The 16556-nt window shown below is 37.4% G+C and overlaps 1 protein-coding gene across 6 annotated transcripts; it reads left to right on the top strand.

The window, feature by feature from the left end:
• Positions 1–3088: 3088 nt before the first annotated feature.
• Positions 3089–9716, top strand: LOC109178419 (putative ABC transporter C family member 15). Of its 6 annotated transcripts, none has more exons than XM_019328073.1 (11): positions 3089–3223; positions 3917–4795; positions 4884–6310; positions 6395–6481; positions 6560–7153; positions 7240–7404; positions 7512–7806; positions 7985–8505; positions 8599–8662; positions 8728–8979; positions 9403–9716. In XM_019328073.1, the coding sequence occupies exons 2-11, from the start codon at positions 3970–3972 to the stop codon at positions 9507–9509; spliced, it is 4338 nt and encodes a 1445-aa protein (XP_019183618.1). In that variant the 5' UTR covers positions 3089–3223; positions 3917–3969; the 3' UTR covers positions 9510–9716. The 6 variants fall into 6 exon arrangements, with proteins under 6 accessions (XP_019183618.1, XP_019183586.1, XP_019183600.1 ...); XM_019328041.1 differs by having other exon boundaries at positions 3912–4795; XM_019328055.1 differs by having other exon boundaries at positions 3089–3465.
• Positions 9717–16556: the final 6840 nt, after the last annotated feature.

Raw genomic sequence — 16556 nt, 5'->3', positions numbered from 1 at the left:
TGTATGTAGCATGTGTCGTTTGTTATTGTACCTTGATTGTTATTGTTGATTATATGATTGATTGATTGAATGATGATGGGTATTGTGATCATTGCGCAATGATGTTGAGATCGATGATAATGAGATGATTGGTGGAAATGAATTGTTAGCAGACAGCATAACGAGTGCTCGGTTATCGTGCTAAAGGCATGGACCACCCCTTAGGCTTGCTGGATAAAGGCTTGGATCAGGGTATAAACTCCGCGGTGCCATGTCAGAGCTATATGCGCTGACCCCTTGATTATAGTGCTATAGGCACGGATCATGCGAATGGCACTTCGGTGCTACCATGTTTGTGGACTTGTTGGTGGTTTCGGTGTTGGGCATGCGTGCTCCGGAGGAATAAGGGAGGCGATATAAGGGTGGCCTGGAGGTACAGGTTGGAACTGATATAAGGATGGAGAGGAGTAAAGGTTGGAACTTGGTATAAGGTTGGAAGATGGATTGTGTGCTTTGATAATTACTTGCTAATTGATTGTCATTGGATCCCATTGTTGCCTTTAATTGCTATTTATGAGCTTACTTGTCTATTATGCCTTGCAAACTTTGGATGCATGCTAGTATCTCTATAATATTCGAAATGTTGCCTTATTGATGGTGTCTCGAGTCTTGATCCTGGTTTTAAAGCTAGAGTTGCTCAGGATTATATATGTATTCCAGTTTCAAAATGATTTCCTATATTTATATTAATTGTACTTAATGTGTGAGAGTGGGTTTACTCAGCATTATTCGCTGACGGTTTCTACGACATGTTTTTCAGGTGATGATCAGTAGCTAAGGAGCGCGCTTGTTGGACTTGTAGCCTTAGCTTAGTTAGTACTGGTGCTGGCCTGCGTGCCTTGGCTTGTATTTTGAACTTATGGATTTTATGTATTGGTTAGTTTAGCCTGTGCACCTAGGTTCTCAAACTTAGGTGTGGCATAGCACCCCGACTCTAACGAATAGTTTATGCTCTGTTTGGATGTTAACGATGGATTGCGTTATTTATATAAGTTTTTAAATGTTTTAAAATTAGGGGTGTTACAAAGGAGGTCTAAGTCTAAGGCTTCCTAAAGGCCTGCGTAAGGTTGTCCATGTCACTCGGTAGGTGGATGACCTCTAGACGAGGAGTCGTGGAGCGCTCCCTATCGGGCACCTCCTGAGTAGCACCAGCATATGAAGAAGCCGTCGCCAAGGGGGGAACTTGGACATGGGAGGGGTCCACGTTGACGTCGACCTCTACCCGACCTCCTTAGGTCAAGGTTAGACCAAGCTCGGAGCTCAATCTGACCTCCTTAGGTCCAAGGCCGAGTCAAGCGCCAACTCAACCAAGTTGAGCGTGGGGGACTCGAATCCAGCCACTTCAAGGTGGCCACGCCGAGCTTGAGCTCGACCCTCTTGAATGTACATGTGTTGAATTCGGCTAAGGGGACCTCGAGCCAAAACAAGGTCCAAGTTCGAGATAATGACTTCATACATGCGAGACAAAGCGGGGAGACCAACAATCCAAGGCAAACACACGAAGGAAGCAAGGGGGAACCCAAATGATATGCACTTCATTCATAATACCAAGGAGTTCAAAATAATAGCGAAATTGTTGGAACACTAATCTAAGCCTCTAGAAGGGAGCTCGGCTAGGGCTGCTCAATGCTAGCTGGGTGCTAAATGAGGTCGGCCATGGCACCGGGTAGGTGAATGTTCTCTAGGCGAGGAGTCAAGGAGGGGTCTCTGTCACGTGCCTCTAAAGAGGCATCACCAACATGAGATGAGGCGGTCACATGCAGGGATGCACAAAGAGGGGTTGCAACAAATAATTATTCTCGCGGGTTTGAGGTAGACTTTCGGCTTCGGAATACTCTCCTTCGTTGACGAAGACTCGCAACTCGGAGAGTGGGGGACTGATGATGGATATATTAGAAACGTGCTCGGAGCAAACCAACTCGAGGAGGAATAGAGGTGATCGGAGGACGACCTCGGCTTGGGGCGGCCTCGGAGGGAGGCGACCTTGGCTTGGGGCGGCCTCAAATGGAGGCAACCTCGGCTTGGGGCGGCCTCGGATAGAGACAACCTCGACTAGGAGTACCTCGGCTGGAGGTGACCTCGGTCCAGTCCGTCCATGGCTAGAGACGGCCTCGGCATGGGGTGCCTTCGGTTGGAGGCAACCTCGGTCCGGGGTGCCCTGAGCCTCGAGGGCTGCACGCGCGGATGCGGTCAAAGGGCGATCCAACCGCCCACCCTATTCTTGTTGGGCGGTAGGGAGGTAGCTTAGTATAAAATCCTTCATTATTGTCTTGATTAGGCAATTAATCACATGTCCAAACATTACATCTACTTATAATCTTCCTACAGACACTATATTAATACACGAATTGTCTCCGCGACATATTCCTTGTCTTTTTTCCTTTTATTTATTTATTTTTTATTATCGGGTTTAGTAATTCGGATTACCCCGAATTATTTAAATCCATCACTTCACACTGTTGCTGCTGAATTTCGAACCTTGATCCTTTTTCACAAATAATGCCTATCAGGATGCATTTTTGTAATTACTTACGGATGGTTATCTCTCTCTCACACACATAGATTATTGATAAAATTAGAACACCTCCTCCGGGAAGAATCTGGGAACCAACATAAATACATAAAAGTGTCAACATAAATATACACAAACTATTTCAGTAGGTAATTGTGTGTATTCTGTACTTAGAATATGAGATTCTGTATATTTATTGTGTATATAAGTTTGTAGATTCTCACGGGAAGAAGGCTTTCTTTGTAACATCACCCAACAGTATAGCCCACGAGCATGGCACAAATATACAGTGGTTTGCCTTTACAACCCACACGCCAACTTTCACTCTCCACGTTTTTCTTTAGCTTAGTGCTATGGAAACCCAACACTTTTTGTTTACCCTTATCTCAATTTCTTGGCTGCATAGGCTTTGCCGCTTTGCTCTAGTTCGTATTTCCATATTAAACAGATTATATTTTGTAATATATTAAGTGCCGAACCCATCAACTTCATCTCTCTCTCTCTATCTCTCTATCTCTATATATGGCTATATATACTAATATACATATACACACACCCACACTGCACAGTATACGCACATACATAGCATATACCCTCAACTCACCCCAGCCCATCGTGTATGCTATGGCGAAACGACGCTTCATTCGCTGAAAATTTTGTATGTAGAAAGAGGTAAAATACTGACTGGGTTTCAAAGGTGTTTTTGAAGCACAAAACCGCCTTTCCGTTCCATTCGTTTTTATATTCGCTCTATAAATGCGGAGTTATTGCACAATATCCCATACTATATAATATTCTCTTTCAATTCCGTTAAGAATTACAGTTTTCATATCGATTGATTCCTCTCCCTCTTCCCTCTTCCCTCCCGCTAACACTGGTGCATTGTGTATAGAGCAGTACCGCCATTGTTGAAGGTGAGAGAACTTGAATACTTCTAGTGAATACTTTTTTATTTTGTTTTATTTTATTTTTCCATGGAATAGGATGAAGACATGCATGAAGACATTATTGGATAGTGTTAACCTATTCTCAGTCTTCATTCTGAGATACTGGCCCCAATTGAAACTGACATTTCATATAATATAGTATCTTCCATAAGGATAGGGATATCTGTCTTCTAAATAAAGAATCTTAGTGAGTAATTTGAGGGTATTGTTTTGTACAAGTTCCATACTTTTACAGCAGTCTAATATCATATTCTCTGATTCCTCTTCATTCACGTGCTTTCTTATATTATATGTGATTTTGGGTTTTTAAAATATTTTGTTTTTATGTGATATGGTATGTCTTAATGTTTTGTTTTCAAGAATATCTGTTATCTGTGTGTGAATTTCTTTTTCTCGTTCTGGGTTTTTGGTAGGTTAGGAAATAGGAACTAAGGATTTTCAAGTTTGATGTGTTTTGGCCTGTGAAGAGAGATGGACATTGCTGTGAAGCTAATCAAAGCAGCATTTTTCGTGCTGCTAATCGTATGGTTATTGGTGGATGTTTTGAGGCAGAAGAAGAGACAAGGCAGTGGTGATGATAATGTTTTTAGACAGAAAGAAAAACCAACTATTTTTGCTAAGATTACTGTTGTATTGAACTTTATCATAGCAATGGCTTACCTGGGATTTTGTGTTCATGAATTGTGGATATATAGAAGCATTTCTGTGGATGATTACTTCATCTCGGCCTTGACATGGATTGCAGCTAGTATAGCATCTGTCTATTCGTTAAACAAAAACCTCAGAGGAGATAACGGGTGGCCATTGTTGCTTATTCTCTGGTGGGTCTTTTCAGGGATATTTGATTTACTTTTGCTCGTTCTCCATCTTCTTACCGTTTATGATTACATAAGAGCTCCATCCTTTATCCCGAAGACTACCATCATTGATTTAGTTACCCTGCCACTGTTAATTGTACTGTGTTTCCATGCGTTTCCAAAGTTTTCTACCTCAAAGCAGAATGATGCTCAGCAGCCATTTCTTCAAAAAGAACGCAATGGCCCTGATGACCCTTTCTCGAGTTCTGGGATCTGGAGTCAAGTTATGTTCATGTGGCTTAATCCTTTGTTTTTGAAGGGGCGTAACGAAAAACTGACACTAAAACACATACCTTTAATTCCTCGATCTGATATGGCTGATCACGCTTCATCTTTATTGGAAGATGCCCTTCGGGTGCAGAAAACTCTTACTCCTTCACTTCCAAGTGCCATACTCCATACTGTTTGGTGGCCTCTTGCTGCAAATGCAGTCTTTGCAGGTAATTTTAAGTTCTTCATTTTTCATTTTTTTTCCCAGTTAAGACTTCTTGTTCTTAAAACACTTGGTTCTGTTATTTGATGTTGTAGGAGTTAACACAATTGCTTCTTATATATGTCTCTTGCTGATCACAAGCTTCGTAAAGTTCTTGTCAGAAAAATGTGATGATTCAAACAACTGGCACAGCGGATTAGTTCTGGCATTTGTGTTCTTCTTTGCAAAAACCATAGAATCATTGTGCCAAAGACAATGGTATTTTGGTGCTCACCGAATAGGCATTAGAATCAGAGCTGCTCTCATGGCATTGACATACAAGAAGTCTTTAACGATCAAGCATGGCGCTATGAGCAATGGAAAAGTCATTAATTTCCTCAATGTGGATGTTGAGAGGATTGGAGACTTCTTCTGGAACATTCATGGAATCTGGTTGCTCCCCATTCAGGTCATTTCTGCTTTGGTAATTTTGTACTTGAACTTGGGCGCTGCTCCCTCAATCGCTGCATTTTTCACGACAGTTATTGTGATGGTGAGCAATACGCCGCTTGCCAATAGGCAAGAAAAACTACACACTAAGATTATGGAAGCTCGAGACTTGAGAGTTAAAGCCACTTCTGAAACATTAAAGAACATGAGAGTCTTGAAACTGCATTCATGGGAATCAACATTCATGGGGAAGTTGATTGACCTAAGAAAAACCGAGAGGCGTTGGTTAAGGGAGTACTTGTATACATGTTCTGCTGTGGCTTTCCTCTTTTGGGCTTCGCCAACATTAGTTTCTGTTGTGACTTTTGGTGTTTGTATTGTGCTTAAAATACCATTAACAGCAGGCACAGTTCTTTCGGCTATAGCAACTTTCCGTATCCTGCAAGAGCCCATTTACAATCTCCCCGAGCTGATTTCTGTGATTGCTCAAACAAAGGTTTCGGTTGACAGGATTCAAGATTTCATCAGGGAGGAAGACCAAAAGAAATTGATTGGCTATCTTGGTTCCGACGCAACTGAAGTAGCACTTGAAATTGAGCCTGGAGAATATGCATGGGAAAGTGATTACCTGAAAAAATCCACAATTAAGATAACTGAGAAAATAAAAATCAGAAAAGGATGCAAAGTAGCCATCTGCGGTTCAGTTGGTTCGGGCAAATCAAGCTTACTCAGCAGCATTATGGGTGAGATTCCAAAGGTCTGTGGACTGAGTATCAAGACAAATGGTTCAAAAGCACTAGTACCACAAAGTGCCTGGATTCAAACAGGAACTATCAGAGAGAATGTGTTGTTTGGGAAGGAAATGGATAAAGGTCATTACCATGATGTTTTGGAACGGTGTGCTTTAAAACGTGATATTGAGATGTGGGCTGATGGGGATCTTACTGTGGTAGGAGAAAGAGGACTTAACCTAAGTGGGGGACAAAAGCAAAGAATTCAGTTGGCAAGGGCAGTTTACAGTGATGCAGACATATATCTCCTAGACGATCCTTTCAGTGCAGTTGATGCAAAAACCGGTGCTTATATCTTCAAGGCAAGTAAGCTCTACTTAATCATTCAGTTTTCATTTGACTTTTACAAGTTACAATACCCCTTCTAACAGCAAATGATTTTGCAGAAATGTCTGATGGAGAGTTTACACAGCAAAACTGTTATTTATGTCACACACCAATTGGAATTTTTAGATGCCTCAGATCTTGTTTTGGTAAGTTTCCTCGACAAAATATGAACTGTATAATCTATGATCTAGGCTATCTTTAAATTGATGCATTTTTGTGTATAGGTCATGAAAGATGGTATGATAGTTCAGTCAGGAAAGTATGAAAATCTGATAGCAGACTCAAGCGGTGAGCTTGTTAGACACATTGCTGCACACAAAAAATCTCTGAATCAAGTCGATAATTCTAAACGGTGCTGCTTAAACAAGTGTCACACTACAAACAACCTAATTGAAATGATAGAAGAAAGTGAGGAACTCACCTGCAGCGATAAGCTGTTAAAAAATACTCAGCACGAAGAGACAGAATCGGGCCGAGTTAAATGGAATGTGTACTCCACTTTTGTCACCTCTGCATATAAAGGAGCTCTTGTTCCCCCGGTCCTGTTGTGCCAGATTCTCTTCCAGGGGTTGCAAATGGCGAGCAATTACTGGATTGCATGGGGAACGGAACAAGACGGGGTTACCAGAGAGAAATTGATTGGGATTTTTGTCTTGTTGTCCGGAGGGAGCTCTATCTTTATCTTGGGCAGGGCAATTTTGCTTTCGACCATTGCCATTGAGACTTCTCAGCAGCTTTTTACTGGGATGATTAAATCAGTTTTCCGAGCACCCATGTCATTCTTCAACTCTACACCTTCAAGCAGAATTCTCAATCGTGTTAGTATACATACAGATCAGAAGTAACATAATTTTGGAACTTCTAGTTGAATTTGTTCTAACTTTTATCTATTGTTATTTATCAGTCCTCTACAGATCAAAGCACGGTGGACACAGATATACCGTATAGATTGGCAGGACTAGTATTTGCTCTTATACAACTACTGAGCATCATTGTACTCATGTCCCAAGCTGCTTGGCAGGTGTTTTTCCTCTTCCTCATCATACTTCCGGTCTCCATGTGGTATCAGGTAAACACCTGAGAATCATACAATTACAGAATACAATAATGTACGGGTTATATATTATAAACTCATGGATGGATAAGATGATGATGCAATAACAATTGGAATTGCAGTCATATTACATTACCACTGCTAGAGAACTTGCTAGGATGGTTTGCGTTTTGAAAGCTCCAATTCTCCATCACTTCTCAGAGTCAATCGGTGGGGTTTCAACAATTCGTTGCTTCAACCAGGAAGATCGATTCTTGAAAAGTAACTTGAGTTTCATTGATGATTACTCTCATGTTGCATTTTTCAACTCTGCTACGATGGAATGGCTTTGCCTACGAATCAACTTCCTGTTCAACATTGCTTTTTTCTTTCTTCTTGTCATTTTGGTGAATCTTCCAAGATCAGCCATTGACCCCAGTAAGTACCCCCCTTATAAACTAAATATGGTTTGGGTTCAATTATGATATCATATCACTATACAAAACTTGATTCTTGTGCATATAAAGACTTAATGAAGTCTGTGAAGTGAATCACCAACCGGAACAATTTCAAGTAACACCAATAACGGCTTATATAAATATAATGGTTGGTGCAGGCTTGGCAGGACTTGCTGCTACATATGGCTTAAATCTAAATGTTCTTCAAGCTTGGGTTATATGGAACCTTTGCAATGTCGAGAACAAAATGATTTCGGTTGAAAGAATATTACAGTACACCAAAATACCCAGTGAAGCTCCACTCATTATTGAAAACAGCAGACCAGAATCTGATTGGCCGGAGAAGGGAAGAATTCAAATCGAAAATCTGCATGTGCAGTATAGCCCTGACCTCCCTAGAGTTCTGAAAGGAATCAGCTGTACCTTTCCCGAGGGAAAGAAAATTGGTGTGGTTGGAAGAACAGGAAGTGGGAAGTCTACACTGATCCAAGCTCTCTTCCGGGTTGTAGAGCCATTAGAGGGATGCATCAAGATTGATGAAATAGATATTTCAAAGATTGGTCTGCAAGATCTGAGGTCTAGGTTGAGTATAATACCACAAGATCCAACTTTGTTTCAAGGAACCGTGAGGACCAACCTTGATCCCCTTCAACAACACTCAGATTATGATATTTGGGAGGTAAAATTTACGAATGAAAAAAACATGGTATATACCATGAAATATATATGCCACTTGATCATTGTTTGCTGTCTTGTCTCGACTTGGTTTCAGGTTCTGCGTAAATGCCATCTTGGTGGGATAGTAAGGCAGGACTGCAGACTCCTAGATGCTCCAGGTAGGTATACATGCAATAATATTATGTTTGTTTCAATTCAATGAATGTTTTTTTGAAAGTTTTAGAGAATGGTGCAGTTGCAGAAGATGGAGAAAACTGGAGCATAGGTCAAAGGCAGCTTGTTTGTTTGGCTAGGGTGTTACTACAGAAAAAGAGAATTTTGGTGCTTGATGAGGCGACTGCTTCGGTGGATACAGCAACAGACAACGTGATTCAGAAAACAATAAGAGAAGAAACCGATGGGTGCACAGTCATAACAGTTGCGCATCGGATACCCACTGTCATTGACAATGATCTGGTTCTAGTTCTTGATGAAGGTAAGCAACATCAGGCTAGGGGTGTCAAAAACAGACTGATAAAATAAATGTAGTGCTTCTTCAGTTTGTAGCTCAGGTGCTTTATATATATATATATATATATATATATATATATATATATAGGTCTAGTTAAATTACCCTCACTCTGTGGCACAGTGGTTGAGTAGGAGGGATTCATCCATCCTTACCCAAACGTCAATGATTGTTCCTTGGCTTTGGGCATGGATCAACCTTATATCTCCAGGCCAGCTGGCTTTGGGTATGGAGTAGCGCAGTCTTAAATCTTCAGGCCAACTGTCCTACCTACCCTTAGAGATGATTTAGTCACTGTGTTCAATACCTGGGTTACACTCTGTAGCACAAATGAACTTTTTGACTAAATAAATATGAAGACAGAAGGGCTAAGAAATTTGTTTGATGCAGGAAAAGTTTTGGAATATGATTCTCCTGCTCGGCTGCTGGAAGATGATTCTTCAGCATTTTCAAATTTGGTGAGGGAATTCTTGAGGAGATCCACCAGGGTTGATTGATTCATATCTAATTAACCAAAACTGCATATATTAATCCTCAGATCAGAACAAATTATGTCACCAGATCAGAGGCGCCAAATTTGTTGAACATGCAAGAGAGTCAGTTAGTATACTTTCCTATAATATCTAACAACCTTATAAAATGTAGCCATTAGGACCCAATGCTAATGACAACTGCTTCTCAAACTTCCTCTCTTTCCAAACAAACAAACTTTACTTTATACATGTATGTGTGTCTATCATTTAATATTATCGCTAACAACATATGTAAATTATCTACTAATACACATCAACCTAACACTAAATATTAAAACAAAACATGGCGCCTATATGAAGCGGTTGTTATACCATGGACCAAAGTCCACCTTGTTAACTATACACACATAATATGTTAACTGCAGTTTGCAGATACATAATCTGAATATCGTTATGGGCTAGGGTCTACAATGCAAGGTAGACACTCGTCGATGCTATAATTTGCCTATATCAATGCGGTATATGTAAACTCTACCAAAACGATATGTGTACCATTTTATTTTGTTCTGAGGATTGCAATGCTTTTAAGTTAGATATCAATCCTGGTGGATCTCCTGTAGAATTCCTCACCAAATTGTGAGTTGCTAAAAATGAGATATACTAGAATGCAATTGATCAAAAGAAGGTTAGGGATAAATCTAAGGCACTGATTGCTTTGAGTTTTGTTAGAGATTAAAATATAATTAAATAATTAAATGCATGGAGCAAAAAAAAAAATAAAAAATTTGATTGAATTAGCAATAACTGTTTTTCTTGCCGAAAATGTTGAATTCCCAATCCTAAGGGCCTCCGATCCCACATCCTGGTCTAACATCATGGTAATTCAGTGGCTCAGTCCGCCGTGTACAGGTTCTAATCGTCAATATTAACCGGCCGGTCAACCAATACTAAGTCTTTCACCTCTGCAACAGATTCATCTCCTTGACGTAGACCTTGGAGCTGAGCGAGCAACCAGAGGGTGCGAGCACAAGTCGTGGAACTAAGCGCCTACTCAATGGACACCCAAACCTACCGCGATGTATTCTTGCCAACGGCGAGATGCATCACCACCTCTGAAAGTGAGGAGATTAACATGGACAATATGGCTTGATCTTGTTGTATCCATAAAGCAACCGAAAGAGAAGCAAGAGACGCCAACGCCGGAGAAGAAGCCGCAGAGGTTGACGCCAGCGACGGAGCAGTGACAGTAGTTACAGTAAGACATGGGAGAGATCCATCGACAAAACCCAAAAGATTTTGACCTCGCAAGAAGGGTACTAACTGAGTTCTCCAAAACAAGTAGTTACAGGCTGTGAGTTTGAACAACGACATCAAACACGGTCCGCTCGAAAGAAACTCCAGCAGAACTGTCATTGTCACTGAACTATCATTGTCACCGGCCATAAGAAAAATCAAACTCCAGCAAAATTGTCATTGTCACCGGCCATAAGAAAAACCAAGCAACTGATACCAAATTATAACAAGATTCTGAATATTATTGATAATAGGAATGTACAAGATATATATACAAGATTAAAGTCTTATAGTGAGTACACAAGACTAAAAGCCTACATCAAACATAATGCAAAATAGTAGTAGATTCCTAATAATACCAAATGTTTAGCTTTCCTTAATTATAGGATAATCACCACCCATTCATTCATTTAATGTGTAACCACTGTCTTAATTTTCTTCTAACATTACCTTGATGGAGTTAATTCCATGGATTGAATTGCCATATATCTTTTGCACATTCATCGTCACTGAATTTGTTGGGCCATTTGGGCCAATGCCATCAAGGGTTGTGACACATAGACGTTTACAAACCTTCCTTTACTATGGTAAGACCGTAAGAGGAGATGGGATCATGAGACTCATTTGACAGAGGCCTTCATATTGGGCAATGTAAGTATTAGACATTTCCCAATTTTTATATTAATAAATTTATAAATATTAATAATAAATTATTTTTTATGAAAATAATTAAATAAAAAATATTAAAATTATTATATTATCAATAAACATAAATTTATTTTCATTTAGTTGTTAAAATCTCTATATGAATTGAAAATTAATTTATTATTATTTATTAAATATCATTATTATATAAATAATACATTTTTATTATAAAATATATGCATATCTTTATAAATCTTTTTACAAGTTAAATGTTAACAGTTACAATTAATTTTATCAAATTAAATAACAAGTATAATCTATCTGCTGGTCAATATTTTAACACAATTTGCTAGTATAGTGAACCCCTTTCGAAGTCCACAAATTGAGGATAATATATATTGGCCAAAAACTTTTTAGATGTCACAGTAATACAAGAATTGTAATCAAAATGGTAAATTAAATTTTTATTTCCTGATTTAGAAAGTAAATTCGGGTGGGAAAATTACTTTCTATATATATTTTTTAAAAAAAGTTATTGTAGATTGCATGGGCTTAACTCATTGATTAAATAGACAACATTTGACACCTGCACTAAATGTTTAGAGATTTTAACAACTAAATGAAAATAAATTTATGTTGATTGATATAATATCATAATTTTAATATATTTTTATTTAATTATTTTCATAAATAATAATTATTATTAATATTTGTAAATTTATTAATATAATTCCAAACATTTAAAAATGTAAAATATAAAAATTGGGAGATGTCTAATATTTACGTACATTGCCCAATATGAAGGCCTCTGTAAAATGAGTCTCATGATCCCATCTCCCCTTACTATATAGTAAAGGAAGGTTTGTAAATGTCTACCCTTGATGGCATTTACCCAATAAATTCAGTGAAGATGATCTCCAAAAGATATATGGCAATCCTCTTCAAAAAAAAAAAGAAAAAAGAAAAAGAAAAGAAAAGAAAAGAAAAAAAAGATATATGGCAATCCAATCCATGGAATTAACTCGGTAACCAAAAGCTTCTTACACTCTCCCAAAATTTTGATAAAATATCTACAAACTCTAGAGCCTTCTATACAGAACATACATGTAAAAAATTTCTTGAAATAGTGTGAATTTATTTCCAAAAAATAAAGTCCATGGTTTTTACCTTATGATTTCCACATAAAAATTCTCATGTCTATTTCATTTTCTCCCAAATTATTTTTCACGAACTATTTAAATTTATTTTAGAGTTCATATTTGACCAATGTACATAAAATCAATATTGTCACCGTTTGAGGAAATTATATTGGTACAAAAAGTTGTATACTCCACCAAAGTAGACTTGTGGGAAAGGAAATATTAAGCATGGACTGCTAAATAAGTAGTTCCACCCTCTGTGGGTGGCTGAACAAGCTATTCCCCCACCTTAATCAAAAGTTGTTGGATAAGTAGTGCCTCTTCTCAGGGCTACTGAACAAGTAGTGCCCACGTCCTAACTAGGTTGCTAAATAAATACCACTCAAACATATTATAGTGCTTACTCTTTAGTTTGGTTGTTGACTGTGATTATATAAAATATATATATATATATATATGCACAAATGGTTGTAGGTCTCAACACCGGTGTTCCTTGGATCATGTGTAAACAAGAGGATGCCCCCGATCCCATGATAAGAAACCTCATCTCGGTCTCTTCTTATTTGAGTATGAATCCATGAAAATTTGATGTCCTTTAAATTATTATGCCATAGTGTCTGCAAGAAAATAAATATAAAGTTAGTTTCATGAATTTGCCAACTTCCACATGTACTATCCTATATATGACAACTATTGGCCAGTTCAGAAGGTATGTATTGGTATTCTTTTACATTTTCACATTGCACTTGTTGCCCTTATACAGCTGCTACCTTATCCTGGTGGTTTCTTAAGAATTACAAAAATTATTGTATGCATGATGGCAATTTGGCATTTCAGTAGTTTAATATGCTTTTGAATAAGCGGTATACTATACATCAAGAATGTTATGTTTCATTTCAGAATTCAGAGGCCGGCATGCTTAACTGCTTTTAGTTTCACTTATAAGTTATAGTTCACTTTGAAACTATTTAGCTATAGTTTCATTTCATCTCTGACTGTGCAAATGGTTACACTAGTAAGTTCTTGCACTTCATCTTCGTTACTCTCTCTTCCCATTAATTGTCACCTGTGTGTATCGACACTTGTGCTTTAAGGGAAAATAGGCACTTAACGTTTTAGATCGACGCACATTAAATTAAAAAAAAAAAAAAAATCTCAACTGAAAAACTAATGCGCCTTAAAGCACTAAAACCACGCACTTTAAGAAGGAAACCAAATCTCAACTAAAAAACTAATGCGCCTTAAAGCACTAAAACCACGCACTTTAAGAAGGAAACCACACACCTAAAGCTTGACCTAGACACAAAAAGATCAAATTGCCACCACATTTTTTTTTTAAGTTTTCTTCAATCTGGACTATTGATTTTGATTAGATCAAGAGCTGAGATTAAACCTCATCTTTTACCTGAAGCCTATTACCTTTGATCTCTCTCTCTCTCTCTCTCTCTCTCTCTCTATATATATATATATATATATATATATATATATATATATATATATATATATATATATATAGAGGCGGACCCACAGTGGGGGCAACTGCCCCCACTCCCCCACCCCCACCCCCACCCCCACCCCCACCCCATACTATATATATTGTATATATATAGGTCCTTATATAGATAATATAAATATACCAAGTTTTAAATAGAAGTTAATCTAACTTGGATGGTAAGACTACTTATTCTTATATGGATAGGCCAGGGTTTGAAACCTGCAAAGTTTATGCTTGCTTTTGAATTCTAATTGTTTCTTCTTTTCTTTTTTGGTAACATTGTGACTTCTTCTCTATTTTATCTCTCTCTCTCTCTCTCTCTCTCTCTCTCTATATATATATATATATATATATATATATATATATATATATATATATATATATATATATATATATATATATATCGGACCAGATATATATACAAAGGATCATATGAGGTCATATTTCTACATGTGGTCTGTGGTCGAAATCTGACATTTGATTTTAGTTAGATCTATAATTCTTGTTTTTTGGTTTATTTATTTTTTTCATTTTTCATGCCATCTTGATCTAGGGGCTCATTAGTCTTTGCATTTTCGTTTCCTTTTTTTTTTTTTCGGCTGATTTGCCATAGTTTTAGAGATATTAAATTTGGTAATTAAAGATATTCTTCATTCATATTTATATACTGCCTCTTTTTCATATTCTTTGTTTGTGTTTTGGCGAAGATTACAGACTCTTTTATTTATTCATGCTTCATTCTCTGTGCTATGAATTCTCCAGGTTTGTGTTTTCGTTTGTTTTAATATATAAGTATTGTGTAGCTTTTTATTGTTTTTTTTTTTGTGCATTTCTATTTTCGCTGGCTTCATTCGTCTTGTAGCGTTGTATTGTTTTTAAATCTATTCATTGTCTTCATTTTGTTTTTTTATTGGGATGGTGGGTTTCATATAGGGGTGTCAAAGTGGGCCGAAGCCCGCGGATTAGCCCGCACCCGCCCCGTAATGGGGCGGGTTAGGGCCGCAAGAAATTAGACTCGCGAAAATGCGGGCCTAATGGGCATGGTCCGTGGAGGGCCAGAGCCCGCACGGGCAAACCTGCACGGGTTGCGGGCCGGCCCGCGGGCCATGTCATATTTAAAAAATAAATAAATATATTATATATATAATATCTTTTTTTTTAAAAAAATCATATATATAATATCTTAATTCTTAGGCAATGTGTAGATCTAACTATCTAAGAGTACGTAGAAGGGGAGAAATCCAATAATTCAATAATCCTTCGCCAATTCTTAATTTAATAATTCCTAGAGTACGTAGTTCTTCAGTTCTCCCGTCACCATCCGCCTCCAACTCTATCAAATAATTACTAAAACTAAATCATCAATTCATACATATTTATGAATTACTAAATCGCCTCCAAGTCTAGCAAACATACATATTTATATATGTGTTATACACAGACGGGAATTGTAGAGGGAAAATCTGAAGCCGAGAGAGAAATCGAGTGTGCTGTTGAACCCGTGATTTGATCACCCGCCTACAGTTCTGTTGAACGCGCGGTATCGATCCGGGTGATTTGGGCGAGATTTATGGATTTTATGGAGGTTTCCGGTGCCATATTTCAAGCGGTTTTAACATGTTTATATACTATTTAATATTTTTTTTTAAATTTAAGTAATGGCCCGCGGGCCAACCCGCGAGACCCGCAAACCCGCATGGGGCGGGCTTGGGTTGTATAGTTCCAAGCCCACGGGCTTCACGGGCCGGCCCGTATTGACACCCCTAGTTTCATATATATAAAATGTGTCTGTTATTTTTTTATTTTTTATTTTTTGTGGGTGTGTTGGTGTGTTTTTTTGTTTTTTTTTTTTTTGGTTTCTTATTCTAATTTAGATATATACCTAATCTACGGTTTTAGATATATCTAATTTCCATCTCTTTCTTTTGTTGATTTTACATCATGTCTTGCATGTGTTGTTTGAGTTTTTATTTTATTTTTTATTTTTATTTTATTTTTATAATTGTATCTTATTCTCATTTTAGTCTTTTGCAATACCAATTACCCGTTTTTTTTGGAGTAAACAATTTATTTATTTATTTATTTATTTTGTGTAATTCTTATTCATTTGCGTTTTTTTTTTTTTGTTCAATTATGATTTATTGTAACCAGGAAGTTCCTTTTTCTTTCTTTTTTTTTTTTTTTTTATGGGTTTTAACGTTCTGGTTTGTGTGGTGTTACCAGTGTATTTTCTGTGTAATTATAATATTTATTTATTTATTATTATTTTTTTTTGTTTTTTTGTTTTTTTTGTTTTTTTTTTTGTTTTTTGTTTTTTTTTTTTTGTGGTGGGTGTGTTTGATAGGTAATCTGCAGGTATAAGATTATTAATTGTGCAATCAGTTTGGTTTTACCATGCTGTGTTTGTTTGTTTTTTTTTTTTTGTTTTGTTTTATTTTGTTTTGTTTTGTTTTGTTTTTTTTTTTTTTAATTATGGTTTATTGTAACCAAGAAGTTCCT

Source organism: Ipomoea nil, unplaced genomic scaffold (assembly GCF_001879475.1).
Source record: "Ipomoea nil cultivar Tokyo-kokei standard unplaced genomic scaffold, Asagao_1.1 scaffold0177, whole genome shotgun sequence".
NCBI lineage: Eukaryota > Viridiplantae > Streptophyta > Magnoliopsida > Solanales > Convolvulaceae > Ipomoea > Ipomoea nil.
This window is presented reverse-complemented; position numbering and strand designations above follow the sequence as displayed.

Excerpts from the sequence above, each read along its gene's own strand:
- LOC109178419 (XM_019328073.1), top strand. The coding sequence starts at position 3,970 with ATGGACATTGCTGTGAAGCTAATCAAAGCAGCATTTTTCGTGCTGCTA. Across the intron at positions 6,311-6,394 it reads CCGGTGCTTATATCTTCAAG|AAATGTCTGATGGAGAGTTT; the intron begins GCAAGTAAGCTC and ends ATGATTTTGCAG. Across the intron at positions 8,506-8,598 it reads CAGATTATGATATTTGGGAG|GTTCTGCGTAAATGCCATCT; the intron begins GTAAAATTTACG and ends ACTTGGTTTCAG.